The 13,567-nt window shown below is 38.4% G+C and overlaps 1 protein-coding gene across 3 annotated transcripts in view; it reads right to left on the reverse strand.

Annotated features, from left to right (window-relative positions):
• ANO6 (anoctamin 6) overlaps positions 1-13,567 on the reverse strand; it is a 218,413-nt gene that overhangs the window by 125,680 nt on the left and 79,166 nt on the right. For 2 of the 3 annotated variants that reach the window (XM_031000832.3, XM_031000831.3), the window contains one exon: positions 5,044-5,123. The exons of the other annotated variant lie outside the window; for it this stretch is intronic. In XM_031000832.3, the coding sequence (XP_030856692.1) occupies positions 5,044-5,123 (80 nt within the window). The remainder of the gene's footprint in view (positions 1-5,043; positions 5,124-13,567) is intronic. 3 annotated transcript variants of the gene reach the window in all.

Below are 13,567 nucleotides of genomic sequence, written 5' to 3' on the forward strand. Positions count from 1 at the left end.
TTACCAACTCAGAGTAAAACCAAAGTCTTTACAATGGCCTATGAAGTCCTCATATCTATTATTCTCTCAATCTTTCATTCTACTCCAGCCACAGTGGTCTTCCATTTCCTTAAATGTATCTAACAAACTCTCCTACCTCGAAACCTGTTTATGCTACTCCTTCTGCTGGGAATGCTCTTCCTCCAGATTTCCAAAGAGCTTGCTCCAGCAGCACCTTGAGGTTTTTTCACTTGGAACTTCTCAGTGAGATATTCCCTAAACACCCTATTTAAAACTGTCACCCCCGCCACACATACACACAAATAATCCCTACTTTTTCTCTACGGGATTATCTGACGTTTGTGTTTTATGTCTCCTCCATCAAAATGTTAGCTTCACAAGTGTAGGGATTTTTTTTTCTGTTTCTTCACCTAAAATAGTAGATATCGAATGAATATTTTAGTAAATTAATATTTTAACTCTTCCTTGGGATCACATGTGTTTTCATATGGTTGAAGATAATCAAAAATTGAATTTCAGGGAATCAAAAATATTTTTCTATAAAGTAGTATCTTCCTTCAAAAAGGGAGTCAGTTACACAAAATCTCAGGGGGATAATTACTCTTCAGACTTCCTTCTCTCTGTGTATCTGTGACACTTAATTAATGGGACATATATTTGTTCTCCTTTAATCTTCATCTTCCTGAGCCTATTTTTCTATTTAGCCTTTCTAAATCCTATGGTTTCTCATCATCTTCCCTGATTTATCCTATTATAAACCTAATACTCTTTTGCCATCCCAAATTCTTTCTTATTATTTATTCCAAATTTCGTAGAGACTAAGCAATGAAAAACATCCTCGGTTGGCATGAGATCAGAGGCAAGAAGAATCTTCCAGCTTCTCAAAAGTCAGTAGGGTTATATATAACCTCGAGTTCTAGAAAGGCTGGAAAATGGAGGTGTTACTAGTCAGTCTCAGATCATAAAACGTAATTCCTTGGCCTTCTCTTTCCTTGTGTTTTCATGTTGACCACAGCCTGATTTCTATCCATGACAGTATCTTCCAGCTTGCTGCAAGCAGATTCACTACTGCTAGATCAGAATCCTTTCCCACACCCCATCCCTCAGCTCATGTGTACTCAGGCAACTGGCCCATCTGAGTTCCTGGGTCAATGTCAACAGAGTCAGAGTTTCTCGAAATAGCCTTAACCACTACTGCTCCCCCTGCACCTCCAGTTATTTTTTTTTTCAACTCCTTGGGGCCTGGAATCAACCTGGGGTCTAATGGGCCAGCCATGACTGCCCCTTAGATCTCCTTTGCTCTTAACCAGACCTGGGATTGGGCAAACTAAGGGAAGTGTGGGATATCCTGCATGCAACCACATGCAGAACAACATTTATCTGCTCCATCACCATGTGGACGCCTCCCCATCCTCAGTTTCAATCACATGGCCTATTTCTGAAGTCTCTACTTTTAAGACTGAACTCTACGAGGTTATCTGAGTCTCTGGTCCTCAGTTCCCAGCCTCACTTTAACTGATTCCCTTCCCCAGAGTCATCATTCACCTAATCTATTTTCATCCATGTCCCCAAATGATAGTCACCATTCACATAGTTCCAGAACATCTGGCTATGCCACCATTTTCCTGACTACATCCTCCTTGAACTAACTGCTTTCAAAGTAACAATGGATTAGTTATGCTTATCAATATATTGAACAAATAATGTCAGAGACAATAACAATGTTGGAGAAAACAAAACAGTGTGGGAAAACGTTCAAGATAAAATGTTAATGAAACGAGTTATAAAACAGATTTCATTGTGCTTAAACGAAAAACTGAACCAGGATTGGGACAGTTTCCCACCACAGCAAGATCATCAAGTTACTTTCTAATGCCAGTATTTGCCGGGTCCCTTTCACCTGGACTCTTACCCACACACTCACCTTACTTTGGAGTGTGTCTATGTCACAGTTTCTAGTTTCAACACATTCCCATCTCCTAAGCTTTGGGGTAGCAAGAACACATGCACCTTATGTTCACATCTCTGTTCACCACTTACCATTTTTGCATAGTTTAGCTAAACTTATCTGCCTCGGTCTGCAAAGTGGGGCAGGAACTGGAAAAGAGCAACACAGATATGCAGGTGAAATGTAATCAATGGACAAACTCCGCAGCAAGTGAGAGAAGAAGCCACTGGGGATGCTGCCAAGAGCAAGGTAGGCTGTGGTCTCCAGGCCACGCGGGAGGTTCACAGCAGCATTTATTTCACTGTGATTTATGCACACTATACAGCAGTGCTGGCTTTACCTATTAGTCACATTAGAGACACCTGAGCTGTGAAGGAAAACTTGAATGTGCTTATGATGCCAGCGGCCAAGACTATTCAACTGGCAATGTTCTCTTAGGCCTCGTTTCAAAGGAAAGAAAAACAGAAATTCTGAAGGAAATGAACCAATAATGATAAGCATTTTAGTTTCCCTGTTAGCCAAACTCTATAAATACAACCCATTGTATAAAAACACTAGGCTCTTGATCCTTCTAAAATCTGAACTATTTGAGGATAAGACCCGAGTAAACATGAACTAGGCTTTGCTTTATTTCGGTTCAACTCCACAAACTGCAGTTGGACCTTCCAAAATGCCAGATGGAGAAAAACAGAATATTGATTTTTCAGCTCCTTTTATTCCTCTTTTCAGTCTTCTTTCTTCAATTTTGCTTTGCCTTTGGGTTCTTTCTGCTCTCAGGTTTGTACTGTGACACTCATTTCTGATTTTAAAATGTGGCTTGAATCAACTTACCTGATTTTGTCCTGGCATTTGCCTGCCTATACAATGGGAGCCACCCATTTTCACTGACGCTGTAAGCTTCTGCCTACAAAAAGAGCTGAGCTTAAATATAATGCTAGATTCCCCTGGGCACCCTGTTCTCAAGGCACCACTTCTACACCGTCTGTTTGTTTACCATGGAGACAGCAGTTTATGTTTACTGTGGAACTGGGAGTACACTGGCTAAGCTGATGCTAAAGAGAAAACACAGCAGCTATTTACATGTTACACAAAGAAGTGGCCTTAATGAGCATCAGATGTGTGAAAATCTACGAAGTACAAGAAAATCCCAGATTCTCTCCTGAACATGTTATGAACCCATAACTAGAGAAAGATAATAGCCAGGATACAGAAATCTGTTATCAACCACACATACAGGGATACTGTGATTAACAGTTTTCAATGCCATCAATGCAGTCTAACAATATGACTCTCAATAATTCTGTAAGCATGAGACTGAAAAATAAAAAAGTGGGGATTTAGCCCAAGAATCTCCTTCCAGCTTGGGTGTTCTCAGATTCACTGTGAAAACAAGTCTTTCAATAAGGTAAATGTATTCTGTGAGCCCGGAGTTCCACCCCTGGTCATTCTAGCTTAGACTAGCTGTCTTCTTCCACTTTGAAAAGGAAAATGTGGTACTCAAGAAGTTAATGCTGAAGGTGGAGGAAGATTATCAGTGTATCTGCCTTATCTGTGGCAACAAACTGCCGAGACTTGCCAGTCTGCAACATCGCAATACACTCAAGGCTGTTCTTGAGGAAAATACTTTTATTTTCACATAGGGAATTGGTGCGAACTATGTATAGGTTTACCAGGCGCACCAACACCTTGTTGCACACAGTTCTTTTTAGATTAGATATGTTGCTTTAAACGTATCAACAAAAGGAGCCAAAAATAAAACAACAAAAAAAAGAGGCAGCTTCACGAGTGTCTACCAGTATCATACTCAAATGTGAAATATCTGTGTCAATTCTGCTTTTGGTCTCTAACTGCAAAAGTTAGAAAACCCACAAAATTGCTCTGCTACTTTAAGATGCAGGAATATTGGTGGGCATTCACAATTTCCCTTTACCAGAAATCTTATTGAATATAATAGGGAAGTCATTGAATACTACGTCTTTCTATTATATCCAGATGATTTTCACAGTAGGCAATCTGCTAGTACACCACAGGAGTCCCACACTTTGAAATAAAATGGCATTGTGGATACAGTTTTATGTGCCATTCCTTTTCAGTCCAGAGCACTCTCTAGTTTCTTTACTCTTGGTTGAATTGACTAGGCAATCCATAAAGAGTGAGCAAGAACAGAAAAAGCACATAATGAGGTTTTTTTTGGTCTTTACCAATAATACAATTGTGCTCTGCCAATTACTGGAGTGGTGATTGTATATCACATTGAAAATAAATTTAAAAAGGTTTCTGCACTCCTAAAGTGGTAGGCCATTTGCAGCAGGAACAAAAATCAGGAAATGTAAGTAGATTCTGGCATGTTTTTCCTACATATCTGGTGCAATAATATGGTACATGAGTCATAGAAACACTTGTTCCCATCCCCCCCTCCAAATGAGCCTAATGTAAAAATCTATTTACTAAGGATATTTTGCACAAGGCATCCTATGTGCCTAATTTTCTTTAAACAAGGCATTAATAAAATCACAGTAGCTTCTAATAAGATTTTTAATTCCTTAAGGGTAGGAACCATGGCTAATCTTTAATGAGTCCAATTTAGTGGGAGCATTTAGTTCCCTTCCTGGTAGAAACAACCAACAGAATATTCCTAGCCCTACAAGATACATGTAGGTTGTATCACTGAAAGCTCCAGGATGAAAGGGAAAGTAGACTATGTTCGCTACCAGTGACTGGCACTGGTCAATATACCTGTATATGCTTAAAAACTGCTTTCCAGAGTTAGTAACAACAGATACTGATAGCAATGGTATCAATGAATGGAACAGGAGTTTCAGAAACAAGATGCTATTTTATTACAAAATGAACTCCCATTTGCAATTACATGAACAATATGAAGAACAAACCTATAGACCATGATGCTTACACAATCAAGTTCAGCAACCTATTCCCAAGAGACACTAGAGCTCTGAACGTACAGTCCCTGCAATAAGACCTATGTAGGATCTACAGCCATTGAAGGAATGAATTCATAAAAGAACTTTTTTCTCATTTTGTGAAAAATCTCTTAGCTAAAGAATACAAATTTAAGATAAAGGAATAGTACTCACAAACTCCGGGGTTCGAAAATCATGCTGACTTTCCAGTGATCCCAAATCGGGGACAATTGTCTGTCCAAGGTTTTCCAACACTAAAAACGAATGAATATATAAACAAATGAAGCATGAACCTGCACTGGCTCACATAGTTCTTTACTTTTAAATCAGCAGCACCGGGTTATTAACATTGGTAGCACATTGACAGGTTTATATTATTTAACCCTTTCAGCTATCAGATATATTAAAAAATCTGTAGCAGCTGTTTCATCTATTGGATCTACCAGACGATGCCAGGGTTGTAGAACACTAGGTCTTAAAATTCTCTAGGCAAGGTCTACCACTGAAAATCATTTAGCTGGTACACAGCAAGCAAATGTTACAAAAGTCTAACTAAGGAACACTTTACTGATGTTCTGTTTTCTATTACATGTCAGGGTACTGCTGTGAAGTCCCTTTGTGGGTAGCAATCTTCTTTTTCTTTTTTTTTTTTTTTTTTGAGACAAGATCTCACTCTGTCACCCAGGCTGGAGTGCAGTGGCACGATCACAGCTCACTGCAGCCTCGACCTCCTGGGCTCAAGTGATCCTCCCACCTCAGTCTCCCAAGTAGCTGAGACCACAGGTGTATATTACCATGCCTGACTAATTAAAAAACAATAAAAAACATTTTTTTTTCTTTTGTAGAGACAGGGGTATCCCTATGTTGCCCAGGCTAATCAGTCTCAAACTCCTAGCCTCAAGCGATCCTCCTGTCTCAGCCTCCCAACGTGCTGAGATTACAGGAATGAGCTACCATGCCTGGGTATTTTAAATCTGATAGAAATATAATGGGAGCCAGATAGAATTTACTAGTAGAGACGCTTTTAAAAAAAAGAAACAGGTGAAATTAATTTTAATAACATAATTTATTTAACCCATACTACCCTAATTATCATTTGAACATGTAATCAGTGTAAAAACTATTTATGAAATATTTTACCTCTTTTGTATTAAGTCTTAGAAATCCAGTGTATATTTTATACTCACAGCACATCTCAGTTCAGACTAGCCACATTTCAAAAGCTCAATAGCCATTTGTGACTAGTGGCTACCATATTGGACAAGTGCCATGTTAGAGGGATAGATAAACCAAATCAAGAAGGTAGGTCATTCTGTAAGACGCTATAGTTTCATCTTGTCAACAAGTTACTGACATGAATAAAATGAATTGTTCCAAGTTAACAAAACAATCATTTGCAGCATGTGGTTCTGGATTGGATCCTAGTTTAAACAAATGAGATGCAAAGAACTTTTCTATTTTTAACTTGCAAAAATTTGAATAGAATTTTTGCTATGTAAGAAAATGTTCTGAATACATGTAAAGAGATATTCTTAAATATTTAAGTAAGCTTAAAGATTTAATGTTTAAGTAAGTTTAAATAAATATTCTCATTTATCAATAGGTCCAGCCTCTTTAACAAGTCAATGACATTAAAAAGGGAGATCAGATTTAAAGAGCCCTAAAGGACATAACCACTAGCAATATACGGTCCTCAACTGGATCCTAATTTGGACAAACCAGTTATAAAGGACTTATTTTTCAAAACTGGAGAGTTTGAGTATGGAATAAGTATAAAACTATAAAAAATTATTTTTGGCTGGGCATGATAACTCACACTTGTAATCCTAGCCCTTTGGAGGCCAAGGCGGGAGGAGTGCACAAGCCCAGAAGTTTGAGACCAGCCTGGGCAACATGGTGAGACATCTTTACAAAAACCTTGTTTAATTAGCTGGGCGTGATGGTGTGCACCTGTATTCCCAGCTACTCAGGAGGTTGAGGTGGAAAGACTGCTTGAGCCTGGGAGGTTGAGGCTACAGTGAGCTGTGATCATGCAGCTGCACTCTAGCCTGGGTGACAGAGCAAGATTCTGTCTCAAAAAGAAATAAATAAATAATGCTTTAATTTTATTGTGTGTGATTTATCTCGGCTTTGTAGTGACTTTTAAAAACGCACACTATGTTTTCCGTTAATCCATTAAAAGCTTTCATAGAAGAGAAGGCTGAGTTCCTACTGATCTAGAAACATTCAGTGACCCAAAAGAAGAAAACTCAACATTCATATAGGGCAGAATCATAAGAGATCTCTATGTGATTGTTTACAAAACCAAAATATCAGCCAATAATTTAGCCAATTCAGTTACCAAATACTTAGGTTTGGCACCTCACTAAGAAATCTCCTAATATTTGGATTCAATTTTTTTTTCTTTTTCTTTTTTTTGAGATGGAGTCTTCCTTGACTGCCCAGGCTGGAGTGCAGTAGCGCAATCTGGGCTCACTGCAACCTCTGCTTCCTGGGTTCAAGCAATTCTCCTGCCTCAGCCTCCCAAGTAGCTGGGACTACAGGCGTGCCACTACACCTGGCTAGTTTTTTTGGTATTTTTAGTAGAGAAGCGTTTTCACCATACTGGCCAGGCTGGTCTTGAACTCCTGACCTCATGATCTGCCTGCCTCGGCCTCCCAAAGTGCTGGGATTACAGATGTGAGTCACCGCTTCCGGCCTGGATTCAATTTTAGGTTCACACAGAATCTGAGGAAAAAATACCTCACATCTTTGTATACTTATGAATTGAAAAGAAATGCCAGTAGAAATGACAGTACAATCAAGTGATTCTAACTCTTCTGAAAAACTGAGTTCATTAGAGGACACCCTATGTGTGAACCAAAGCAGAAACAGAAAACAGATGAGATGAGCAAAGGCTTGAAGAGCTGCAACCATTGCCAAAATTAAGGTGCTTGCCTCTGAGAACTCCTGGAGGGCTATAGTAATCACCACACAATCTGTTACACTGAGAGAGTTGTAACATACTAAACTGGTTATTCCAGTACAACAGTTGTCCAAGATAATTACACTCCTACAGACCATCTTTAAAACTTGCTAAAATGTGCTTATATGCTAGGCTATGATAAGTGTGTTCTAAGTTAGTGCTGGGCAGCTTGCTTTACATTTGGAAGAAAAGACCTAATCTTTTTATAGTATTAAGACAGATGTTAAAAAAATTATATCTATGGTATTTATGATATTTTGGTTTTTGGCAGAACCAGCAAACAAGGAAACATAATACTGTGGGGTTTTTTTTTTTTTACACCAGTATTATAAATCCGATGGAGTGACTTGGCATCTTATCTAGATTCCTAGATGATTAGATGCCCAATTTATCTGTTATCTAAGGTCAACAGATGGAGCTGCTAAAGTTGATTTTTTTCTTTTTTCTAAATGAAAGGACAAGCTTAAGAAAGTATGCATTTTGCCTAAAGACAGGACAAACAAGATTACCCAGATGTTCTATCCAATAAACTGTATCTATGTAGCTTGAATGGATTTGTGAAAGAAATTAGAACTATTTATAGTTTTAGTTAGTCTGCTGGTAATGGAAACTAATAGATTCACTGGTTAATGTCAATACAAAGAAAAAACTGTAAATCTGAGTGAATAAAAACAGAAATGGCTTTATTGAAACATCGTGTAGGTAGAACAAAGCCACAGCTCTTGCTCTCATGGCCTGATAGAGTGCTGGGAAGCAAATGATTTATGAGGCCAATATGATAATTATACCCCCACTACTGAGGGGGCTCTAGTTACTGTTTGATATTCTCATTTATGGTAATCTAACACAACTGAAAAAGTTCATTTCTCAGCAAAAATAAAATAGTCAAAATCAAGGTGACTCTGAGGGTTTGTATTAAAATGAGCAGAATCAGGACAAAATTCTAAAAAGGCAAATATGTTAATTTCATTTCTTTCCTTATATAAATCATGTTTTTCTTAATGTAATATGTTGAAATGTATTTTTAGTCCTGTCACTATGCCTCAGCCTTATACAGCAAAAGTACTATCTTCAGTGGCATCATGTTTAGTTCATTTAATTTCAGCACTTGGAACAACAGTATTTGAGACCTCTATGTTATCTGTTCATCAAACGGCTGACTAGAAAACAAAAAATAGTTATTCTAATATGATGACAGAAACCTTGGTCTTGATACGTCAGTGGGATTTTGCATGGATGCACAATGAAAGTGCAGTTCAAAATCAGGTTCAACAAACATCAAAATCTACTATATATTTTGCACACTGTGTTGTAAGGCACTAGGGAAGCCAAGAAGAACCAGACAAGGTTCCGTTTTCTTGAAGAAAGAAACCCGAGACATAATTAATGTTAATTTTAGTGTCATTTCTAAGTGCCACACTAGACAGATTTACGGAGTACTGTAAGAATACTATCAATTGGATTACTATAGGTAAACATTGAATAATTGATGATTTGGGTCAAAAGAAACCCACTAAATAGCTACCTTTCCTAAATTCAATAGAATTAATTATATAACACTTAGTGAAAAATAAAAGAGCATACTGTAAAAATTTTTATCAATGCAATTAGTATAGTGAAATTGAAGCAATAAAGTCCTTGGTGGTACTGCTTCTGACTTATTTGATAGTCCAAAATTAACGGCCCAAAAGAATTTTCTAGAGGCCCAGTCATATTAATAATGCAACACTGGAAGCCTCTGCAGAAAGCTGCAGTTCACATGATTACTTGTCTACCAATTAGAAATGGAGTAACTAACATCCATTGTCCCAATTGTAAAATAAAGAGAAAATCTATACAGCAAAGTTGTTTGAGACTTATATAAACTGGCCAATAAAAAGAGCCATTGTCTACAAGTTTATAACTCAGACAATCTATTATCTATGAGAAAACACAAAATGATCTCAGGAAACTCTTGGTTAAAACCCCAAATACCTAATAGGTAGTGCCCTAGGAATAAAGATAATCAGAATTAGGCATCAACAATTTATCCAACTTAGCACTAGCATGGCAGGTGGTTGGGTCCAATGACTCATCTGTTACAGGGATTGGTTGCCATTAAAATTATCAGAGAGATAGTGAATATACAGAGAGAGAGCAAGTACAAGTATACCAAGGCCTGGCACAAAGGGCACTGGGTATAGACTGAGGGGACTGATTGGGTTCAAGTTCTGATTCTGTAATTTCTTAGCTGCATGATCCTTGGCAATGCTTATTCTCAAGTTTATTTATCTAATGCTAGTGATAACATTACTTTCCCTGGTTATCTCACAAAGTTGGGCAAAGATATAAATGACAATTCACAAGCATGTTGTAAAAAAAAAATAAAGCACTATATAAATACAGATTAAGTTCATGTAACAGACTCAATGATATGAAGACACGTAATCAGAAATGTACCTACTATTTTGTGCCTGGTACTTCTAAATGTCTTATCTTATTTAATCCTATTTTTGTCCCTTGTTTTCACAGATGAAGAATAATTAAGGTTATTGGCTGCATGAAGTTAACCAAGCAAAGTGACACAATGGGAATCTAAACCTGATTCCAAAATTGCACATCTTTTAAAATACATTAATTTGTCTCCTGAGCTGCTGTGAATAATCCAAAGAACTCCTGATGTTAGATATAAGTTTAGAAGAAATTAGAATAGTATTGTATATAAATTTTAAAAATCAGCAAATAACTGCCTCAATATAGCCAGATAGAGATATAACAGACTCATACAATTTGGAAAAAAGAAAAAAAAGAAAAAAACAATGTAGTGAAATTTATATAGCATTCGCAATTAGAACTAATGGGAAAGCTCCACAGGGTAAACAGATACAATACTCTGGCAAGTGGTTAAAGACATTCGTGTGCCAGGGATTGAGCTAGATGATGTAAGTACAGATATCAAGATAAGGAGGGTACAGAATCTAACCTCAGGAATTCTATGATCTAGTCAATGTACACAACTAAAGAAATGTCAAAGGAATGGCCCATATCACCTTGAGAATGAGGATATGTTCACATACCCAGATTGGGCACGATATCTAGAGATCTGCCACGCTGTCTTGTACCTGAAACTCTTCTTTCCATTCTGAAAACTGGATCTCAGCATACATCTAATATTTGACCTGAATGCCAGCACTCACCAGTCATTATTCTAAAAGCAACCACACGGTTGGATCACCTGACACCAGGAGTTCGAGACCAGCCTGGGCAATGTAGTGAAACCCCGTCTCTACTAAAAATACAAAAATTAGCTGGGCAGGGTGGTGCATGCCTGTAGTCCCAGCTACTCAGGAGGCTGAGGCACAAGAATCACTTGAACCAGGAGGCTGAAGTTGCAGTGAGCTGAGACCGCACCACTGCACTCCAGCCTCCTGAGTGACAGAGACTCTGTTTCAAAAATAAAAATAAAAATAAAAAAATTTAAAAAGCGCCTGTAATCACAGCACTTTGGGAGGCCAGGTGGATGGATCACTTGAGGTAAGGAGTTCGAGACCAGCCTGGCTAAAGTGGTGAAACCCCGTCTCTACTAAAAATTAAAAAATTAGCCAGCCATAGTGGTACACGCCTGTAACGCTAGCTACTCTGGAGGCTGAGGCAGGAGAATTGCTTGACCCAGGAAGCAGAGGTTGCAGTGAGCCCAAATTGGGCCCCTGTACCCCTGCACTCCAGCCTGGGCAACCGAGTAAGACTCTGTCTCAAAAACAAAACAAAATAAACAAATAAAAAAGAGAGTAAAAGCAACCACATACAGGGCCCACCACTTCCCGTCGCTTCATGCTTTCCAGATTGCTGGGCCTGCCCAGTCTCACTCCCCACATCACTTCAGCTGAGTCTATCCCCACCCCCCCGCTCCTGCATCATTCTCTGGTAGTCATAATTGTTCTAAGGGGTTCCAACATCTCTTTCTCTGGCCTCAGTTTAACAGGATTTGCCATATTTTGGTGAACAATGAGGTGAGAGAAATTCTACTTCCTATATTAGCAAGAGGCTGTAGGCTTGCAGAGTATAGGCCTTGTGATATTACAACGAGATTTTAAAATAGAGCCACTCAGTCATTATTAATGCAAAGAATGTTAGTAATAAAACATAAAATACAAAGCCAGAAGCGTAGCTTTCAAGAGCATGATGGCTATGTATTGCTACACAGGACAATGGACTTGAATCGTAAGAGCGCTACATGGTTTAGCCCTGAGGCTCAGGCACCTCACTTAACGCTGTCTGTTTCCTCATCAATAAAATGCAGATTATAATGCCTACATCAGAAGGTTAGTGTGGAGAATAAGCTGACATATATATGAAACTGACTTGAAGACTCTTAAGTACTATATAAATATTGGCTATCATAATTTTTCACTTCAATTTTTAATACGTTTTATCATCCTTCGCCTCATTAGGCACCAATTTTTCCTTCTGACTTCTACCTTGACAATCCCTGTCCTTCATTTCCTTTTTAAATATTAAAATAAATTTAAGCATAGAAAGGGATAACATTAATTCAGCAATCATTTTCGAATAACTACAACGTTCTGGGCAATGTTGGTTACTTGTTTCTAATGAAAAGAAATGTCAATCAGGAAATGTCTGAATCTGGATGGATCAGTCTCTTACCCCAGTTTGTTACTGGCAAGTAAACTCAAAGACTTACTATTTACATTAACAAAAAAAGTGGCAGTCTCTTCTAATCATTTCTAGAATGCAAATTCCAAATTCAAACTGATAGTTTTCATTACAGTTCTCTGTCTTTCCCATCTATCTTAAAACAGGAGCTTTCCCTCCCTCCCTGCACCTGGCCCCCTTCTCAACAAAGATATTTCTACAATTATTACCACTTCAGCTACTGCTTCTAAAAAAAAGAAGGAAAAAGAAAGTCATTCATGAAGATGTAAACTTTGTCAGGGTAAGAACATTTTTTACTCATGGCCAGGGTCCAGTACTATACATTTGGCAATTCAGAAAATTAATAAATATTCTCTCCGCATTCTGGTAAAAAATGCTTTTCCTCAAAAGGTTCCCCTCTGCTGTGCTACCCTTCTAGAATAATGTATTATCATCCGTTCAATTCCCCAATCCAAAAGCGGGAGCCATTCTTGACCTTTCTCTTTCCTTCACTATCAATATTTTGGTAAGTCACTAAATTATATCCTTCTTATTTTCAACCTCATCTTAAGTATTTTCTACCTATCTGGAATGCACATTCCCATATCCCCTGTGTTACTCTTTCTTCAAATTTTTCTTTTAGTGTCACTGCTTATGTGCCAGGTTAAGTTACTTGCCTCCACTTCATGCTCCTACAGCACTAATTTGGATGTCTAGTAAAACCTGCCACATTATTATAGGTGGAGCCAAAAAATCACTGCATTATTGGCTATTAAAATACAGTATTTTGGCCGGGCGCGGTGGCTCACGCTTGTAATCCCAGCACTTTGGGAGGCCGAGATGGGTGGATCATGAGGTCAGGAGATCGAGACCATCCTGGCTAACACGGTGAAACCCTGTCTCTACTAAAAATACAAAAAACAAACAAACAAACAAACAAATAAAAAACATAAGCCAGGCATGGTGGCAGGCACCTGTAGTCCCAGCTACTCAGGAGGCTGATGCAGGAGAATGGTGTGAACCTGGGAGGCAGAGCTTGCAGTGAGCTGAGATCACGCCACTGCACTCCAGCCTGGCAACAGAGCGAGACTCTGTCTCAAA

The sequence above is a fragment of the Gorilla gorilla genome, chromosome 10 (assembly GCF_029281585.2).
Source record: "Gorilla gorilla gorilla isolate KB3781 chromosome 10, NHGRI_mGorGor1-v2.1_pri, whole genome shotgun sequence".
NCBI classification, from domain to species: domain Eukaryota; kingdom Metazoa; phylum Chordata; class Mammalia; order Primates; family Hominidae; genus Gorilla; species Gorilla gorilla.